This window comes from Mobula hypostoma, chromosome 2, assembly GCF_963921235.1.
Source record: "Mobula hypostoma chromosome 2, sMobHyp1.1, whole genome shotgun sequence".
Taxonomy (NCBI): Eukaryota; Metazoa; Chordata; class Chondrichthyes; order Myliobatiformes; family Myliobatidae; genus Mobula; species Mobula hypostoma.
Window position 1 is genome coordinate 109,449,783 of NC_086098.1, and position 20,347 is coordinate 109,470,129.

General features: G+C 43.9%; 1 protein-coding gene across 1 annotated transcript in view; it reads right to left on the reverse strand.

Moving 5' to 3' along the window:
* Nucleotides 1-20,347, reverse strand: part of rngtt (RNA guanylyltransferase and 5'-phosphatase) — a 384,105-nt gene that overhangs the window by 351,158 nt on the left and 12,600 nt on the right. Inside the window, exon 2 of the mRNA XM_063040367.1 lies at nucleotides 1,331-1,440. Coding sequence (XP_062896437.1) covers nucleotides 1,331-1,440 — 110 coding nt within the window. The remainder of the gene's footprint in view (nucleotides 1-1,330; nucleotides 1,441-20,347) is intronic.

The window sequence follows — 20,347 nt, forward strand, 5'->3', positions numbered from 1 at the left end:
TAATAGGGGACTAAGAGGACAGCCTTGTCGAGTACCTCGAAAAAGAGGAAAAAAAGGTGAGTTTAAAGAGTTAGTACGGACCGAGGCTACAGGGGAATGATATAACAGTTTAATCCAGGATATAAATTTCAAGCTAAAATTAAACATTTCAAGCACCTTAAATAAATAAGGCCATTCTACTCTATCAAAAGCTTTCTCGGCGTCTAAAGAAATAACACACTCAGGAACATTTTGTGAGGGAGTATAAACGATATTTAACAATGTACGAATATTATAAAAAGAGTAACGACCTTTAATAAAACCCGTTTGGTCTTCCGAAATAATAGAAGGAAGTATTTTTTCTAGTCTATTTGCTAATAACTTAGAAAAAACTTTAGAATCAACATTTAATAGAGATATTGGTCTATAAGATGCACATTGAGCAGGGTCTTTATCCTTCTTTAGTATTAAAGAAATTGACGCTCTATTAAAAGATTCAGGAAGTTTACCAAGTTTCAGAGAAGCCTCAAAAACCCTACAGAGCCAAGGGATCAATAAAGAAGCAAAACATTTATAAAATTCAACGGTAAACCCATCCGGGCCAGGAGCTTTCCCCAAATTCATAGAAAGAATAACATTCTTAATCTCATCCATAGTAATGGAAGTATCTAATATAGAAGACATATCCTGTGAAATCTGAGGGAAGTCTAAATTATCTAAAAAATCATTCATATATTTAGAATCTCGAGGAGACTCTGATTGATATAAAGAAGAATAAAAATCACAAAAGGTTTGATTAATCCCCACATGATCCAGTATCAATCGATCATTTTGGTTATAAATCTGATTGATTTGAGATTTAACATAATTAGATTTCAATTGATTAGCCAGCAGCTTGCCAATTTTGTCACTGTGAACATAAAATTCACTTCTTGTTTTCTTTAATTGGTTTACAATCGAGGACGAGAGTAGTAAACTGTGTTCCATTTGAAGTTCAGTTCTTTGTTTGTATAACTCCTCAGAAGGAGCCATAACATATTTCTTATCAATTTCTTTAATCTTGTCCACAATTACCATCTCCTCCTGCTTCTGCTTCTTCCTCAAAGCAGCAGAATACGAGATAATCTGACCACGAATATAGAGTCATAGCTCCTTGAAGATACCTTGGATACTATGGAGGCTGACACCCAAGATGAAGCTAAGTAATTTTACAACTCTCTGCAGCTTGCTACAATCGTATGCAGTAGCCTCCCCATTCCAAATAGTGAAGCAGTCAGTCAAAATGCTCTCAACCTGTATCTTACCATGTACACGATAAACTTGATGACATACTGTATATTTAGTTACTTACCTTCAAACTCTTTAGATAATTTGAAAGCATACTCGGATGGAATCGATTCTCTTCAGGAACATAATCATCATATCTTGATCCCAACATAGTTTTCAAAGGTAAAAATTTTCCTGAAAAACAATTATAGAAAACCAAAGTCATTTGGTCTATGAAGTTGACACACTGAATCACATACTTGATCAGAAAGAGGACAAATTATTTAATGGCCATTTCTTTTCCCCTAAAATTTTGTTTGTGGTTGGAAACCTCAGATTACTAACATTTTAGCTACATCCAACCTACTATTATTTTCTTCTACCAATTGTCAATGACCTTCACTGGTCTCTGATCACACAACCTCTACCAACCAAAGCTCTCAATTATTATTCCAACAAAACACACACCATCTTCTAGTCCTGCATCTGGTCCTCCTTTTCTCAGATGCTTTAGTAAAAAAGATTAGTTGTATTTGTCACGTGTACATTAAAACATCAGTGAAACAACTGGCAAAAAAATCAAAGGTGGTGATGAATCAGCATATGGGAGGGAGACTGAAAATCTGGCTGAGTGGTGCCACAATAACCCAATGTCAGTGGTGACAACTCAATGTCAGCAAGACCAAGGAGCTGATTGTTGACTCCAGAAGGAAACCAGAGGTCCATAAGTCAGTCCTTATTGGAGGATCAGAGGTGGAGAAGGTCAGCAACTTTAAGTTCTTCAGGTTTCTTACTTCAGTAAATGTTGTCACAAGAAAGCAGCATCCATGATCAGGTAACCTCACCACCCAGGAAATGCTCCCTTCTCACCGCTGCCACCAAGAAGAAGATACAAGAGCCTCAGCACTCACACCACTAGGATCAGGAACAGTTATTAAACCTTAACCATCAGTCTCTTGAACCAAACGGGATAACTTCACTTGCCCCAGCATTGAAATGTTCCCACAACCTATGGACTCACTTTCAAGGACTTTTCATCTCATGTTCTCAATACTTATTGCTTTTATATTTATTATTTCTTTCTTTTTGTATTTGCAGTTTGTTGTCTTTTGCACATTGACTGAGCACCCAAATTGGTGCTGTCTTTCAATGATTCTATTATGGTTATTATCCTAGTATGGATTTATTGCGTATGCCCAGATCATCTACTCCACAGGTCTAGTGAACTTGTTACAAATGTCATCCGTTCATACATCACAGAAACAGGTGCTTTGACCCAATGTGCCATCAATTACCTTTCAATATTTTCATTTTGCAGAATTGAGACAGCTTTTTATGCTTGGTGCTTTAAATACTCAGCTAAAAAGTTATTTCCACCATCGCTCAGCAGAGCATTCCAGATTTCATACACCCCCAATTGGAGAAAATCCATCCTCAAATCCTTCCCAACTCTCCTATCCCTTACCTTAAAGCCAGAGCCTCCCGGTCAAAGACACTTAAGGGGTAAAGTCAGTCTCAGTATCCAGCCTATTAATTCCCCAGCATCCTTAATCACCATATTCCTCAATCAGATTCATCTTAAACTTCTCGACATGAAGAAAAACAAACCCATTCTATACAATCTCCTCTGCACCCTCTAAAGTGCAGTCAAATCCTTCCAATAGATTGATGACCAAAACGAGGCTTTATGGGCACAACTGAGGAATAAGAAAGCTATAACCATGTTAATGGTATTATAGACCATCCAATAGTCCACGGGATTTAGAGCAGCAAATTTACAGAGAGATTGCAGGCTGTTGCAAGAAACAAGAGTAGTGATAATTGATCATTTTAACTTTCCACATATTGACTGAGATTCCCATACTGTAAAAGGGCTAGATGGAAAAGAATTTGTCAGATGTGTTCTGGAAAGTTTCCTTAATCAGTATATATAAAGTCCCAACTAGAGAGAATACAATACTAGATTTCCTATCAGGGAGTGAGACAGGGCAGGTGACAGAAGTTTGTGTAGGGCGACACATTGTATTGAGTGATCCTAATGCCATTAACTTCAAGATAATTATGGAAAAAGATAGGTTTGGTCCACAGGTTGAGATTCTGAATTGGAGAAAGGTCAATTTGGATGATATCAGAAAGGATCTGGCAACTGTGGATTGGGATAGGTTGTTCTCTGGCAAAGGTGTATTTGGTAAATTAGAGGCCTTCAGAAGTGAAATTTTGAGAGTACAGAGTTTGTAATGTTCCTGCCAGAATAAAAGACAAGGATTACAGATTAATGCAGGGATTCCCAACGTTTTTTATGCCATTGACCCCTACCATTAACCTAGGGGTTTGTGGATCCCAGGTTGGGAACCCCTGAGTTAATGGAACCTTGGTTTTCAAAGTCCTAGTTTAAGAAAAAGGAGATGCATAGGCAGGCAGGAACAAATGAGATACCTGAAGAGTATAAAAAATGCAAGAGAACACTTAAGAAGGAAATCAGGAGGGCGAAAAGAAGACACAAGGTTATTTGGTGCTGTTTTCTGTCTTGACGCAAATTAGGGTGGATAAATCACAAGGGTCTGACAAAGTGTTCCCTCAGACTTTGTGGGAGGCTGGTGCAGGAATTGCGGGGGTACTAGCAGAGATATTTAAAACATCGTTAGCCATAGGTGAGGAGCCGGAGGATTAAACAATAGCTTATGTTCCATTGTTTAAGAAAGGCTCTAAAAATAAGCCAGGGATTTATTGACAGTGAGCCTTACATCAGTAGTGAGAAAGTTACTGAAAGGTATTTGGATGGAAAGGGACAGATCAGAGATAGTCAATATGACTTTGTGCGTGGCAAGTCGTGTCTAAACAATCTTACAGTTTTTCATGGAAGATACCAGGAAAGTTGATGAAGGGAAGGCAGTGGGTGTTATCTACATGGACTTTAGCAAGGTTTTTGATAGGGTCCCATGTGGAAGGTTGGTCAACAAGATTCAGTTGTTTGGTATTCAAGATGTGGTAGTAAATTGGTTTAGGCACTGGCTTCACAGAAGAAGCCAGAGAGTGGCTGTAGATGGTGCCTCTCTGACTGGAGACCTGTGACTAGTAGTGTGCTGTAGGGATCAGTGCTAGATCTGTTGTTTGTTATCTGCATGATAATGTGATAATCTGGATCAGTAAATTTGGGGATGACACCAATATTGGGGTGTACTGAATAGTGAGCAAGACCAAAGCTTGTAGCGGGATCTGGAAAATTGAGCTGAAAAGTGGCAAATGGAATTTAATGCAGACAAATGTGAGGTGTTGCACTTTGGGTAGAACAAACAGGGTAGGTCTTACACAGTGAGCAGTAGGGCAGTGAACAGTACAATAGAACAGAGGGATCCCGGAATACAGATCCATAACTCATTGAAAATGGCATCACAGGTAGATAGGGTCATAAAGAAAGCTTTTGGCACATTGGCCTTCATAAGTCAATGTGTTGAGGGACAGAGTTGGGATGTTATGTTGAAATTGTACAAGACACTGATGAGGCTTGATTTGGAGAATTGTGTGCAATTCTGGTCATCTACCAAGAGGAAAAATGTAAACAAGGTTGAAAGAGTGCAGAGAACATTTACAAGAATGTTGCCAGGACTTGAGAATCAAAGTTATAGGGAAAGGTTGACTAAGTTAGGACTTTATTCCTTAAAATGTAGAAGATTAATGGGAGATATGAACGCGAGGTATACAAAAATTATGAGGGGTATAGATAGGGTAAATACAAGCAAGCTTTTTCCATTGAGGTTGGGTGAAACTACAACTAGAGGTCATGGGCTAAAGGTGAAAGGTGAAATGCTTAAGGGGAACATAAGGGGGAACTACAGAGGGAACTACATAAGGGGAACTCAGAGGGTGACAAGAGTGTGGAACGAGCTGCTAGCACAAGTGGAGGATGAAGGAGCAGATTTCAACACTTACAAGAAATTTGGACAGGTACATGGATAAGAAGAGGTTTGGCGGGCGATGGTTCGGGTGCATAGCCCGGGTGCTATGATGGGACGAGGCACATGAATGGTTCAGCACCGAATCAATGGCCCAAGACCATCTGTAGTGTTCTACAACTCTATGACAGCAACTACTATTCCAGCTATAGCCTAACAAAAGTTACCTTGCTTACTACAGCCACCTTGCTTTCATACTCTATGTCTTGGCTAATGAAGCCAAGTATCTTTCATAACCATCTTGTCTGCCTGTCCTGCTGCCACCACAGATGCTTGGACAAAGGCCTCTCTGTTCCTCAGTACTTCTGGTGGTTTTCCCAAAATACCTCTTTTATTTCTCTGCTCATCTTATGAGTTCATCAATATTGTTCCATAAAAAAAAGTGACAATCCTTACTCTCAACAGTACCACCAATCCACGTGTACATATTTTGGGAACCTTCTATGTGCACATCAAGATCATTATTACTGTATGTAACAAAATAGCAAGGGCCTAAATTAACTGTCTAATTATCCACTAACATTCACAAATCTTCAATCTGATCCATTTTCTTTATGTCTTGGGCAGTTCCTCTAAGTTGAGGATTATTTGATTCTCTACAAATTCTGAACTGGTTGTTGAGGCGAATGCAGGATTGAGACTGGGCTGCAGATGGGGAAGGAAGTACTTGAAGGAGTTAGGTACATTGGAGATTTTGTGCTGCTTCTACCATTAATGTTAGTACTCTGCATGTCCCCACAGATGAGTTGCTTCATGATCTTTCTCCATTTTGCATTAGAGTCTGTATGGAAATACGCCTTTTCGCCATCAGGTCCACACCAATATCAAACACCCATTTACATTAATTCTACACCAAAACCATTTTTACTTCTCATGTTCCCAAAACCTCTCCCTAAATTGCAAGAATAATTTATAGTGTTCAACTAACCTATAATTTGCATATTTTTGGTAGGTGGGGCTCATCACCAACAATGAGGTGACCTACAGAGAGGAGGTAGAAGAGCTTAAGACCTGGTGCCAGATAAATAACTTCTTTCTCAATGTCAGCAAGACAAAGGATATGGTTATCGACTTCAGAACTCGCACTCACACCCCTTTACATCGGCGGCACAGTAATGGAAACTGCAAAGTTTCAAACTCCTGGAGTACACATCTCCTATAACCTCCCATGGTCATAGAATAGATTCCCACACAATTAAGAAAACCCACCAACACCTCTACTTTCTGAGGAGGCTGAAGAAAGCTGGACTATGTACATCAATATTAACAACCTTCTGTAGATGCACATTAGACAGTGTCCTAACATGCTGCATCTCTGCATGGTACAGAAACTGCACTGCTGTGGACAGGAAGGCTCAACAATAGGTAGTCAAAACTGCCCAACGCAACACAAGCATCAGCCTACCTACCATCAAGGACACAGATACAGAAAAAAGGCCAGCAACATCATGAAGTATCTCACCCAACCCGCTCAAGGACTGAGGAAGCAATGTAGCATCCACACCAGGACCATCTGATTCAAAAACAGTTACTTTCCCAAGCACTAACGCTAATCAGCACCTCCAACAACTAACCCACCTTTCCACACACCCCACCACCACTACTTTATCATTTCCTTTCAGAGTCAGCTATGTACAGATACTCATGTACTTTATATTTTATTGTCGCCAAACAATTGATACTAGAACGTACAATCATCACAGTGATATTTGATTCTGCACTTCCCGCTCCCTGGAGTACAAATTGATAGTAGATATTAAAAATTTAAATTATAAATCATAAATAGAAAATAGAAAATGGAAAGTAAGGTAGTGCAAAAAAACCGAGAGGCAGGTCCGGATATTTGGAGGGTACGGCCCAGTTCTGGGTCAGGATCCGTTCAGCAGTCTTATCACAGTTGGAAAGAAGCTCTTCCCAAATCTGGCCATACAAGTCTTCAAGCTCCTGAGCCTTCTCCCAGAGGGAAGGAGGACGAAAAGTGTGTTGGCTGGATGGGTCGTGTCCTTGATTATCCTGGCAGCACTGCTCCGACAGCGTGCGGTGTAAAGTGAGACCAAGGACGGAAGATTTGTGTGATGTGCTGGGCTGTGTTCACGATCTTCTGCAGCTTCTTCCGGTCTTGGACAAGACAACTTCCGTACCAGGTTGTGATGCACCCTAGAAGAATGCTTTCTACGGTGCATCTATAAAAATTAGTGAGGGTTTTAGGGGACAGGCCAAATTTCTTCAGCTTTCTCAGGAAGTACTTAGCATCAAGTTATGTACATACAGTAAGTGTACAAGCTATCTTATGTATTTATATTTTTTTATTATTGTTTTCTTTACCTTACTGTTTTTTTATGTTGCATTGGATCTGGAATTACAATTATTCCGTTCCCCTTTACACTTGTGCACTGGAAATGACACTAGACAGTCTTGAATTTTGAAATGGAAGTACCTGAAGGGATGAAACCCACCTGGTCACAAGGGGAACAGGCACAGGACTAAATTTGAATTACCGAAACTTGCGAGGCAGCCACTCTACTAGCAGTACAACTGTGCCATGCAGTAATCAAAGGGGTAAAATACCCGTTACAGAACAGAAGAATAAAACCGCTTAAAACAATATTTGGGGGTTACCAGCTACAAAAGTTTGGTTAGCAATTCAGGTTTACTAAGAATTCTAAGAAAATATCAGCAAGACTTACAATGACTTCAAAAGGTGTGAACCTTCAGTATTAGTTAATTACAGAATAAACTAAACCACAAGAGATAAACAACAATAAATACACTGGCTATCTGGTTCAACACACACATAATGCTGGAGGAACTCCGCCACCATCCATGGAGAGGAATAAACAGTCAAGGTGGAACTGGTGGTGGTAGAAACCAGAATAAGATGGGGAGGAGGGAAAGCAGTATAAACTGGCAGGTGATAGGTAAAATCAAGTGAGGGGTAAGGTGGGTGGAGGAGGCGGGGGGTATAAGAAACTAGGAGGTTGTAAGAAGCTATCTGGTTGTAGTGAGATAAGGAACAATGGACCCAATCTAAAATGTTTCTGAGGGAATCCAAGGTTTCAACAGCCAGTTGTTATCATGGTAATAAACGATAAACAGAAAGCCTAGATTAAGACAATCTTGAGATGAGATTGCATCCAGGGTCCCCTCCTCTACTTCCTTTACACCACAACTGTGCTGCCACACAGCTCTAATCCGCTGATCAAATTCACAGATGACACAACATTGATCGGCCTTATTTCTAGCAGTGATGAGACAGCCTACAGAGGAGAGGTTGACACCCTGACACAGTGGTGCCAAGATAACAACCTCTCTCTCAATGTCCAAAAATCAAAAGAACTGATGGTGGATTACAGGAGGAACGAAGACAGGCTCGGCCCAATCAACATCAACGGTCTGCAGTCGAGAGTGAGTAGTTTCAAATTCCTTGGTATACACATCACCGAAGATCTCACCTGGACTGTACACACCGGCAAAAAAAGCACAACAGCATCTCTTCCACCTCAGGCAACTGAGCTCCCAAATCCTCAAGACCTTCTACAGGGGCACCATTGAGAGCATCCTAACTGGCTGTATCATCGCCTGGTATGGGAAATGCACCAACCTTGATCACTGGGCACTGTAGAGAGTGGTTCACGACAGCCCAGCGCATCTGTGGACATGAACTTCCTTCAATGGAGGACAATTACAGCAGCAGGAGCAGAAAGGCGGCCTGGAAGATCATCAGGGACACCAGTCACCCCAACCATAAACTTTTTCAACTGCTTCTGTTTGGCAAATGGTACCGCAGCATTAAAGCTAGGACCAACAGGCTACGGTACTGCTCCTTTCTACTAGCCATTAGACTTATAAATTCACGTCTGTACATTGCGACAGAGTCATAATGCAACGATTCTTACTCCCTCACATTGTGGGATGGATGTAAGATTTAAATAAATGCAAATTCAAATTGAAACCCCATGGGAGATGTGAGGTTCTTGTTTGAATCATCAGAAGAATTCCCAGGAATATCATGAGAACCTGGAAGAACAATGAAAAACTACTGTCAACTCAAAGTAGGAAGCCAGAGTCTAGGACTTGAAACCAAAGGGAAATCACAAATTTGAAACTGATGAGCTTACGTCTTGACAGGTAGTATATGGTGCAGGTTATGAAAGTTTGTTCTTTGGTCTCTGAAAATAATTGTTTAAATAACACTAAATATCACTTTCAACAAATGACAATAGTATGTTCCTAATATGTAATAGGTACAACACCCATTCCAGTCATCAGGGATGTAATGACCCTAACCCATCCTCCCCCAACAAGATTTTAGGAATATCTTCTAATCATTTCCTTTATCCACCTCAACCTCTTCTCATGATGGCCATTGCAGACAATGTAGCCTACCCATCTGAGCCCCAATGCTGGAAAAATGACCTGAGAGATGACATTGACACTTATCCTGCCAGCAGATTTGGAGAATTCTGTGGCAAAAACATTGGTTGTACTGATCCTTCAGGAGGTGAGGCAGGTATAAATGGTGCCTTAGTAAATCATGACCTGTTTGCGATCTTGATCTTCATACATGCATTGCTCCACCTTCAGATGGCCGAAGGCTATGCTATACCACTGAATACACAAGTTTCATGTGATGTCTATCTTCATTGGGACATGGCTGCAGACATAGAAACATCCAAATCCTTTCCAGTGCAGCACAGAGGCCAAAATAGTACAGGTGTCCTCCGCTTTTCGAACGTTCGCTTTACAAAACCTCACTGTTACGAAAGACCTACATTAGTTCCCTGTTTTCACTAACAGAAGGTGTTTTCACTGTTACGAAAAAGCAGCGTGCGCCCCGAGCAGCCGCTCTCCCCCAGATTCGGAACTGCATTCTAGCCGGCATTGCTTAAACACGTGCCTGTGAGCAGCCGTTAGCAAGATGAGTTCTAAGGCATCGGAAAAGCCTGAAAGAGCTCGTAAGGGTGTTACATCTATTGTAAAACTAGACATAATTAAGCGTTTCGATCGTGGTGAACGAAGTAAGGACAAAGTGAGTTTGGCTTGTGAAAGTTGACGAAGATGATGTTGAAGAGGTTTTGGCATCCCATGACCAAGAACTGATAGATGAAGAGTTGATGCAATTGGAAGAGGAAAGGATAACAATAAAAACCAAATGAGTAATGATAAAGTACGACTTTAATTTTGAAAGGGTACGTCGGTTTAGGGCATATTTGCAAGATGGTTTGAGTCCTTACAAAGAACTGTATGATAGAAAAATGCACGAGGCTCAGCAGTCAAGCATACTGTTGTTTTTCAAGACTTCCACATCAGCCACAGCAGACGACGAACCTCGACCTTCAATATCAAGGCAGGCAGACATAGAAGAAGATGACCTGCCTGCCCTAATGGAAACAGACGACGATGAGATGACACCCCAGTGTCCCACCACCCCAACCCCCAAGCCATGGACAGATACCGATTCGCAGAGAATGCAGCAGTAGCCGTGAGGCACACAGCACATCTTTAAGAAAAAAGCCGAAATAAACATGCTAATTAATTAGGTGCCGTCCGGCACGTAATTGTCGGCCCAGATCACAGGCGGCGCAATCGGCAATCGCCTCTGATCTGGGCCGACATTTACGTGCTGGGCGGCACCTAATTAATTAGCATGTTTATTTCGGCTTTTTTCTTAAAGATGTGTTGTGTGCCTCCCGGCTACCGCTGTACCTCTGCATGCTTTGCGGATCGGTATCGGTTCGCGGCCTGGAGGGTGGGGGCCACTGCACCACCCAAACTCCGATGACTCAGCCTAACACACCATCATCAGTGTGCTCACTGTCTTCCCGATTCCTGTGATACTACACCGTACATACATTATTTCTACTTTATATAGGCTGTGTATTTTTACGTGTTATTTGGTATGATTTGGCAGCTTCATAGCTTAAAGGTTACTGGAGAGCGCATGCGTGAGATTTTCACTACAGAGAACAGTTCAGGCAATGATTGTGGAGAAGTATTTCTACTCTATATAGGCTGTGTATTTATCATATCAATCCTGCTTTCACTATATGTTACTGTTATTTTAGGTTTTATGTGTTATTTGGCATGATTTGGTAGGTTATTTTTGGGTCTGTGAACGCTCACAAAATTTTCCCATATAAATAAATGGTAATTGCTTCTTTGCTTTACGACATTCCGGCTTACGAACCATTTCATAGGAACGCTCTATCTTCAGATGGCGGGGGAAACCTGTACAGGGGCTTCATAGATATTTAGAGCAAGATCTATTCTCTCATTAAACAAGCTGGCAATAAACTGGAGTTCAGCCACCAAACATGCACATACTCAAACACTGCTTGCGTATTGTACCTTGACAACTAATATTAGAGAGACCTCTTCTTAAGCAGAAGCGAAGTTAAACAGTTTCCTATTTGCCCTGTAAATTAGCTTCACTCCAGCAAAAATCATTTAAGGAGCATTGCATGAGTACATCTCCCCAAGATTGAGAAGTGTTGGGACAATGATAATAGCTTTGCTTGATATCAAACTACACTGAGAATGGATCTGTTGGGAAACTGTTAATTTCTGAAGGTTGGCAAATGTAAGTAGGATGTTCTTAACTGACAGAAACAAAAGCCTTTTGTCAGGACAAAAATAAACACCACGTACAACAGTTTGAGCAACTCCTTGCATTTCTTTTGGGAGGTGACACATGACAGTACATCCAGCATGTCTCTGTAAGGACAGAAGCCACACTACGATTCAGGAAAGCAGTTCTTCAGTAGAGAGAAACAGTTGGATCACTTTCCCCAGAGCAAACATCCAGAAACCCCAAAGGTTACCACAACTGGATTTATCTCCTTTCTTGCAGATTATCACAATCGAGGGTATCTGAGGTCTACAGAGTGTTCACCTCTTCTCAGTTACGGAAGATAAGGCTGGGTACAAGACAGAAACTCGTCACCGCCATATTTAGAACTGCAGCAGGAGTAAGGACTACTCCCAAGACTCCTGACTTTCAGTTGACATATGGCCTCATTGACATCTTGTCAGTCTGAAGTGCTGCTGAGGCTTATCCAGATAGCTATAAGGAAACATAAGAGACATTGCTGAGAAGTTTGAAAAGTACTTCACTATCCTTTCTGAACTCTTCTGGCCTTGGGTAGTATGGAACTTCGGAGGGATAGAATGGGTAATCTTGACAGCACTGAAGATATCAAACATCAGAGTCACCGGCAACTTGTACAATCTCCTATGTTTTTCCCACCCACTCTCTCTTCTTCAAGTCACAACTTTTCACTGTCTTCAAGAGATGTTTATTTTCCCAAAGGCAAGGATTGTATTTCCTGGTTATTCTTAAAGTAATATTGGCATTTTCTAGTAGTTAAGCAGCGATTTTCCCCTCACATGTGCTGATCACTGTGGACCTCAATGTAATATAATGTTAAGAAGTTAGCATCTCGCAGACCTCTTGTAATGTAATGTTAAAGAAGTTAGCATCTCGCAGGCCTCTTGTGACCCTGGCTATTTTGTAAGTGTCATAGTGGCTAAGACTTTGAAAAAGCATGGAGGTACAAGTGTTTCTCACAAGATAAGCTGAGCGGGTGATTATTCTTGGTATGCAACGCTGTAACTTCAGTCCTTGTTTATAGAATAATTTGTACCATTGTTGGATTAACTGCTGTAAGAAACATAGCACTTGCTAGATAAGCTAACGAATGCTTGTTTCAAGGGTGGGAAACTCTGAGGGGTAAGGCTATGTCTGGCTGTTCCCAGACATAAGAGTAGTTGAGCTGTTACACGAATAATTTAAGGCTGATAAGTTAATCAATACTCATCTGTACAGAAACTAAGGGGGTGAACCCACCTGTATCTATGTACGTGACTGCATATGTATAAAAAGCACTGTATTTGCTTCAGAAACCAGAAACCCCCGGAACAGCCCAAGAGAGTGCTTAAGGAGGGGTCTCTCTGGTAACTTGCTAATAAAGAATTAAAGTTACATTTGCCGTAGTACGTGGTGTCTTTGTATCGGGTAGATCGAAAGAAGTTTACGACAACTTGGCGAGCCAGCCAGGAGCTCAAGACGAGGTATCTCCGTGAAGGCAGGTTCAGTGATCAACTCTGCGGCAACGACCTGAGACAGATGGGCCCATGAGGTAAGATTTACCTCGATCCCTCTCATTAGTTGACCACTTTGGTGATCCTTTCGTCTGATAGGTGACCCTCTAACGAGCTCCTGAAGAACCACAGTTAAAGTACCTGAGTACTATGGTAACCAAGAAGGTGAGGTTCGAGTCCTCAGAATTAAGGTATCAAAAGGTCAGGTTCAGGTCCTCAAAATTAAGGTATCTGGGGTTAGAGTCCTCAAAACTTTAAGTATAGTGGATAATATTGTTTGAAAGTGCCTGTCTCGGACACCCTGCCTTAGACCAGTTGTTAAGAGGGAAATCCCCCAGTGAAGATCAGGACCCTGAAGTGGGTGCAGAGAGACATGGCACTAGGTTAATAAGGGTGAATAATTTGAATCCTAAAATGGGACAGAGCCTTGATAAATCGGGAGGGACCTGATACATCTTTATTTAAACTTTGTAAAGACAACCCGAGGGATGAAAATGATTTTCGCAGACTGTCAACGTCATTAAATAAAAAACTAGGGAATAAGACATGGCCATTAGGGGGCACTTGTGGGGTGTGGATAAATGTCAAAGCAGAGGAGGCGCTGTGGAAAAGGGGTTCCGCAGAAAGGTGGAAAATATTAATGTCAACATGGAGAAAGACGGCTGAGGAATTAAACAAGTCTAGACAGAGTAGCTAGGAATATAATGCGCATAGAAGAGGGATTAGTGTATGTGTCAAGCCTAAATCCTAAATCTTGGGAGGTTTTGAAGTATCAATGTGAGGATTACGATGTTGACCAGAGTAAAGAGAGAGAGAGAGAGAGCGCAGGAGAAAGACATGAAAGGAAAGAGAAACTGGGAAATAAAAATGGTGATCACAAAGGTAAAACGGAGGTACCTCCTGACATGTCTGGTTTGCCCCTGTTGTTCCAAAATAATGATACGGATGAAGCTGAGGAGGATTGGATGATTCGCCCTACCGCTCCCATATACCCCCGATCTCGCCACCACCTCCGCATAATTTGCCCGATGCCTCTCAAAAGGATGCAACAGTATCCCCTTCGGTCACTTCCGTTGCGCATTCAACCCCATCCCAGGAACAGTTCTGCGACCCTGTTGCAGCACGGACCAGGAATCAATCAAAACAGAAAAAGCACCCCCCCCCCGTAAACATACCACCAAGAGTTTGAGAAGGCGACGGAACTTTCTGGGGGGTGACGGACCCTTGGTTGACCCTGACACTGATGATGATGACCCAGAGGGCCCGATAGGTCCCCAAGGAAATGGGGTAAGGACACAATTTCCCAACAGGACAGTTCCCAACCTCAATGCAGGGCAAGGGCAGGACCCTACCATTCAGGTGTATACTCCTTGGAAACCTTAGGAGATGTGTCTAATTATGAGCCACATGCCTAACCGCAAGACTAATCCCAAAGGTTTAATAGAACACATAACCGGAACTATTAAGATGTATCAGGCCACCCCCCCAAGATCTCTTTAGCTGTTGCTGTATGACCCTTACCCCAGAGGAGCGGACTAAGTAGAAAGAGTACCTGAAGCACTCTAACTGGCAGGAATTTAAAGCAGCAGTCCCAGAATCAGCTGACCAGACTGACAGGATCAAGCAGGCCCTTAAGAAAACCCTACAGCAGCCGGTAGATGTCATCCAAGTATTAGAATGCAGGCCGAGGGAGGAGGACGGCCCTGATTTCTGGAACCGCTTCTGTTCGGCTTATGCCACATATGCAGGAGATGCTGTCTATAACACTGGAGGCTCCTCGCCCCAGTTTAATGCTCTCCTTTCGCAATGTATCCCTGAAGGTGTTGCTACAGCTATGAGAACAAATAATATGGATCGGCCTGATAACACTCGTCCCCAGATGAGATGGGCACTCACTTATTATTGGGATACCGTTAAGGAATCCAAGCCTACTAAAGTAAAACACGAGATGGTCCAGAGGCCTCCCTAGCCCCAACATCCCGGTCCTGATAATGTAGGGTATCAGATGGAACCTCAGTTTTGAGTCCCTGGATGGGATGATCAATCGGGAAGCGGGTACCTTACATATCCCAACGGTCCCAGAACCCCAACACATGGACCCCTGTATGCACCACTGCCCAATTTCCGCGGCCGACCTATGCCTGAGGGAAACCCTAACTATGGACCTCTGTCGTGCGGGCCCCAGCAACCACCCTTAGCAGGCGTTAGGGTTACAGGATGCTACCTCTGTGGCACCTCTGATCACCGGCAAAGGGAATGTCCCGATCGCCAACGACAGTCCAGACTTCCGGGTCGGTGGCAACCATTCATCGCCAATAACCCGTTTTCTGCCTGACTAGTTGATCAGCCAGATACTGGCTTGATGCTCCCCGTTCTCACTGATAACCCTGAAGAAGAGCTCATATTTAACCTATTAGTGGGAGGCAACAATGTTCCGTTTATGCTAGATACTGGGACAACTACGTCAACACTTGAATCTTCCTGTATCAATCAACATGGTTTCAGAATGTCAGACACCTCAGTGATCCTGAGCAGTTTAATGGGACAAGAAAAATCCTACCCACTGACAGAACCCCTACGAGTCCAATCTGGGGACCAACAGAGTACAATTCAGTTTGCCCAAACTCTGGACCTCAGAGTTAACCTAGCAGGGAGGGACCTGCTGTGCTCCGTCCCACTTAAAATGAAATGTCTTGATGCTGGAATTACTATTAGTGGTCCCGACTCCAGAGGACTTTTTGGGTCCACCATCCTCCTCAGTGGTGGGCTGTGGACCTTCGTCCCGGAAACTTCAACCCACCTTTGCAGGTGCCCGACCCACACGTAACACTGGCATATGACCCCTCAGGGGTCTCAAAGGAATTAGAAACCCATTATGCCCCCTTTGTGGGCAACATGGTCAGCATTACTGTCCTGGGAGACGTAAAGGGTAAGGAGGGAGCAGCATTATTAGTTCAGGTGCTTACTGAGATATGGAGCCAGTTGGGTCTTGTGTCCCCCCACATTACCCTGTCAGTGGCTGCAGGACACAAACCAAGGTAGTTAGGATTTCTAGCCTGCCGACTGCCGGAACAGGCAGACCCGAGCCTCCTCGGAACTCCCCAGATGTTCCCAGATAAAACTTTGACTTATTAGCCTACCCCTTTTTCGGTAACAGGCTGTGTCCATCATCACTAGCCTCACTGCCTCCCCTCGGATGAGCCAGCCCCTAACTTATGGGCCGCATCAAAGGTTGAGGTAGGATTAACCTGGGTGACCCCAGTGCAAATTCGGGTGAAACAGGGAGCATAGCTGCTCTCCATTCCACAATACCCCCTCCGGAAGGACGCTGTTGACAGTATCACTTCCCTGGTGGACGCTTTTTGCAAACAGGGCATCTTGGTCCCTTGCCAATCACCTTGTAACACCCCTATTCTACCCGCCCCCAAACCTGGATGGACAGAGTCGCATGTGCTACAAGACTTACGGGAGATAGTTGAACCTTTACACCCTGTTGTCCCCAACCATGCCACCATTCTCAGTAATGTCCCTGCGGACTCATGTATTTTCACCATTATTGACCTGCAGCATGCATTTTTTGCGATTCCACTGTCCCCCGACTCCCAGTATTTGTTTGCCTTTACTTTCCAAGGCCAGCAATACACTTGGACACGCCTTCCACAAGGATTTGTCCACTCCCCGACCATCTTCTCTCAAATTCTACATAACCAACTTAAGGACTTGCAGCTGCCAGGGGGGTCATCCATTATCCAATATGTGGATGACCTGTTGCTCGCCAGCCCTTCCCCACCGCCAACCATACCAAAGAGTATGAGGGCCTTCCTGGGTCTTTTGCAGACAGTGGCTACCCAACGTTGCCCTCCTAACTAAGCACCTCTTGCCCCTGGCATCCAGCCAGATGGCAGGACTTTTCAAACTCACACAAGAACAAAGGGCCGCTTTCGACTAACTCAAACAGGCGTTGGCCAGTGCTCCGGCTCTTGGACGTCCCCTCTATGACCGCCCCTTCCAGTTATTTGTTAATGTCCTGGAAGATTGCGCTACAGCAGTCCTTGCTCAGACTCATGGAGATAGGAAAAGACCAATGGCATATTTCTCCACCTGCTTAGACCCAGTGGCAAGGGGTCTCCCACCATGTTCACAGATGCTCCCAGCCATTTACTCTCTTGTAACAGCAGCCTCCAACGTAACTCTGCAGCAGCCCGTAGTTGTTTATTCCTCATACACTATAACTGCACTTTTGACCTCCCATCAAACCCAACACCTCACCCAGGTTAGATTGAACAGATATGAGGTAGCACTCCTTAATAACCCACTTCTCACCTTTGCCTACTGCACTACCATCAACCCCACCACCTTTTTAGAAAGCCCACCTGAGGACCTCACAGAACCACCCCATGACTGCTTAATGAGGAACCACTTTTTGACTGCTCCCCGCCTGGATCTCTCGGACAAAGCTTTCCCGTCTGCAGGTTTAATCCTTTACATTGACAGTAGTTCCTCTGTTCCTGAGCAGGGCACCCGCCTCAGCGGCTATGCGGTTGTAAACAACTTAGCTGTAGTTGAATCCGCATCCTTGCAGACCCTGTATCAGCCCAAAAAGCGGAACTTTTTACCCTGACCAGAGCTTGTATTTTGGCTGAAGATAGAGTGGCCAACATTTTTACTGACTCCCGCTATGCATTTGGTGTCGCCCATGACTTCAGCCAACTGTGGGCACACCGGGGACTTCTCACTTCCATGGGAACCCCTATTCAGAATGCCTCATTTGTGAAGAACCTCCTCAAGGCCATCCTCGCAAAACAATTAGCTATTATTAAGTGCTCAGCGCACCTCTCCAATTCCTCCGCTATCACTCGGGGAAGCCAAATTAGTGGCGCGAACAGCCATTCACATTGTCTCCACAGCAGAGAAACTGGCCTTGGCCTGCGAGCGGAACACAACAACATAGGGTATTCCAGACATGAGCGCTGTGCAACGATTCCAGGGGGACACCCCTGACTCAGGAAAACAATTATGGAAGACGCATAGGTACTCGCACTCTGTGTCAACAGGCCTCTGGCTTACTCCAGTCGGCCAAGTGTGTATACCTGACGCTTTATTACCGATGCTTATTGACGGCTTACATACTGATACGCACCTTGGTAAGGAGGGAATGAGCAATATTTTGCTACGCACCTGGTTGCACCCTAGGTTGAATGAGGCGGCACACAAAAAAAATACGGTCGTGTTTAATATGTCAAAAAATGAATGCGGGAAAAGGAGTAAAGTGTACCTCAGGAAAAACCCCCTTGCCAGGTGGTCCTTTTGAATGCATCCAGCTTGATTTTATTGAATTGCCGCGAGTACAATGTTACAAGTATTGTTTAATAGTTGTAGATGTGTTCAGTAGATGGATTGAAGCCTATCCAACCACCAAGAACAAAGCCTCAACAGTACTCACAGAGATCATACCAAGACTTGGGGTATCCCGACAGATAAGCTCAGATAATGGTCCTCACTTTGTAGGAAGGATAAATAAGGAGTTGTGTGAGGTACTGCATATCGAGCAACAGTTCCACTGTACTTACCACCCTAGGGCAGCGGGCATACTGGAAAGAGCTAATGACACCTTGAAAAACAAATTGGCCAAACTGATGTCTGAAACTGGCCTAAATTGACTAAAAGTTCTTCCGTTGGCACTGTACCACGAGGATCACACTCCATTCAACTACTGGGGTGTCGGCCGCTGAGGTCATTTATGGGCGCCCAGGAAGAACCCCATGGGATGCCAATACCCAACCCCCGACTCAAGCTGATCTCAACATCATGGGGGGGGGGCGAGTTACAAAGGTATTTCAGACAGTTAACATCCTCTTTAAAGTTTCTTCATTCGCAGGTGCAGGAGGCATTCAAGCCACAAAGAGTACCGGAGGCAGAGTGGCCTGACTTAAAAACTGGAGATGCTGTACTGAGAAGGGATTGGGAGCGCCCCAAGCTTGGATCCCAGTGGAAGGGACCCCTCCAGATACTTCTCCAGACACCCACGGCGGTAAATGTACAAGGTCACGGCCATTGGATTCATCTGAGTGATTGCAAGCGATGGCCGCCGGAAGAAAAATGATGATGGTTGGACTTGGACTCTTTATCATTGCCGTCACCTTTATGGTGACTGCTCTAGAGGAAAATCTGTTTTATAAAACCCATATGCAGCTGCATGGTAATTGTGCTGTGTGTTATCCACTTGCCAAATCAGCCTTGTTTGTAGCCACCCTGGGATGGAACCCTAAGAGTCTGTACACCACTGATACCTCGGACACCCCCTGCATAGGAAGGACAGGCAGGTTCCGGCAGGGGACAATAGGGCAATGTGTAGAACTTATATACAACAATAGAAGGAAATCCCCAAGACCGAACTGCACTGGGTCTCGTCCCGCTAAAGGAACAAAGGCCAACTGTTCTGACACACAGAGTTACCCCTACTGTTTTGGAGGAGAAGGCTGGGGCTGTGTAGTAGGTCTGGTTCCTAACAATATCCCTTGCACAATGACTCATTGCATACGCCGGAGATGCAGAATACAAGGAGGATGGTTTAGTTGTGCATGTACAGAACAACAGTGTTTTAATGGGACCATGGGACCACAGAGGGTCTGTGGGAAGTGTAACGGGACACATGTTACTAGAGGTTCCCTGATATACCCATATAACTCTTCAGATTTTAATCCATATGCAGGAACCGGTGACTGGCAGAAGAAACAAATGACGGGAGCAGGGAAGTCTACCATAAAATGCTACCGGGCTAAGGACAGATTCGTTTTCCTTCTTAACAGAACTTTTACCACTGCCACATCCACCTACCAGCCTTGTTTGCAGTGGGAACGATTGGGCCAGTCACGGTCCCCTGCCCCCAGAAGGCTCATGTCCGACGAAGACTCGTGGCACGGTCAGTAAGTAAGGAGCTCTGTGCCGACTGGAAGGATCTGGTCCCGCTGGGCTCCTCTTTTGGTCATGGGCTTCTGAGTTCTCTCTCTGCAGGGGGTTCAGCAGGGACCATAGCCTCAAAAAATCGG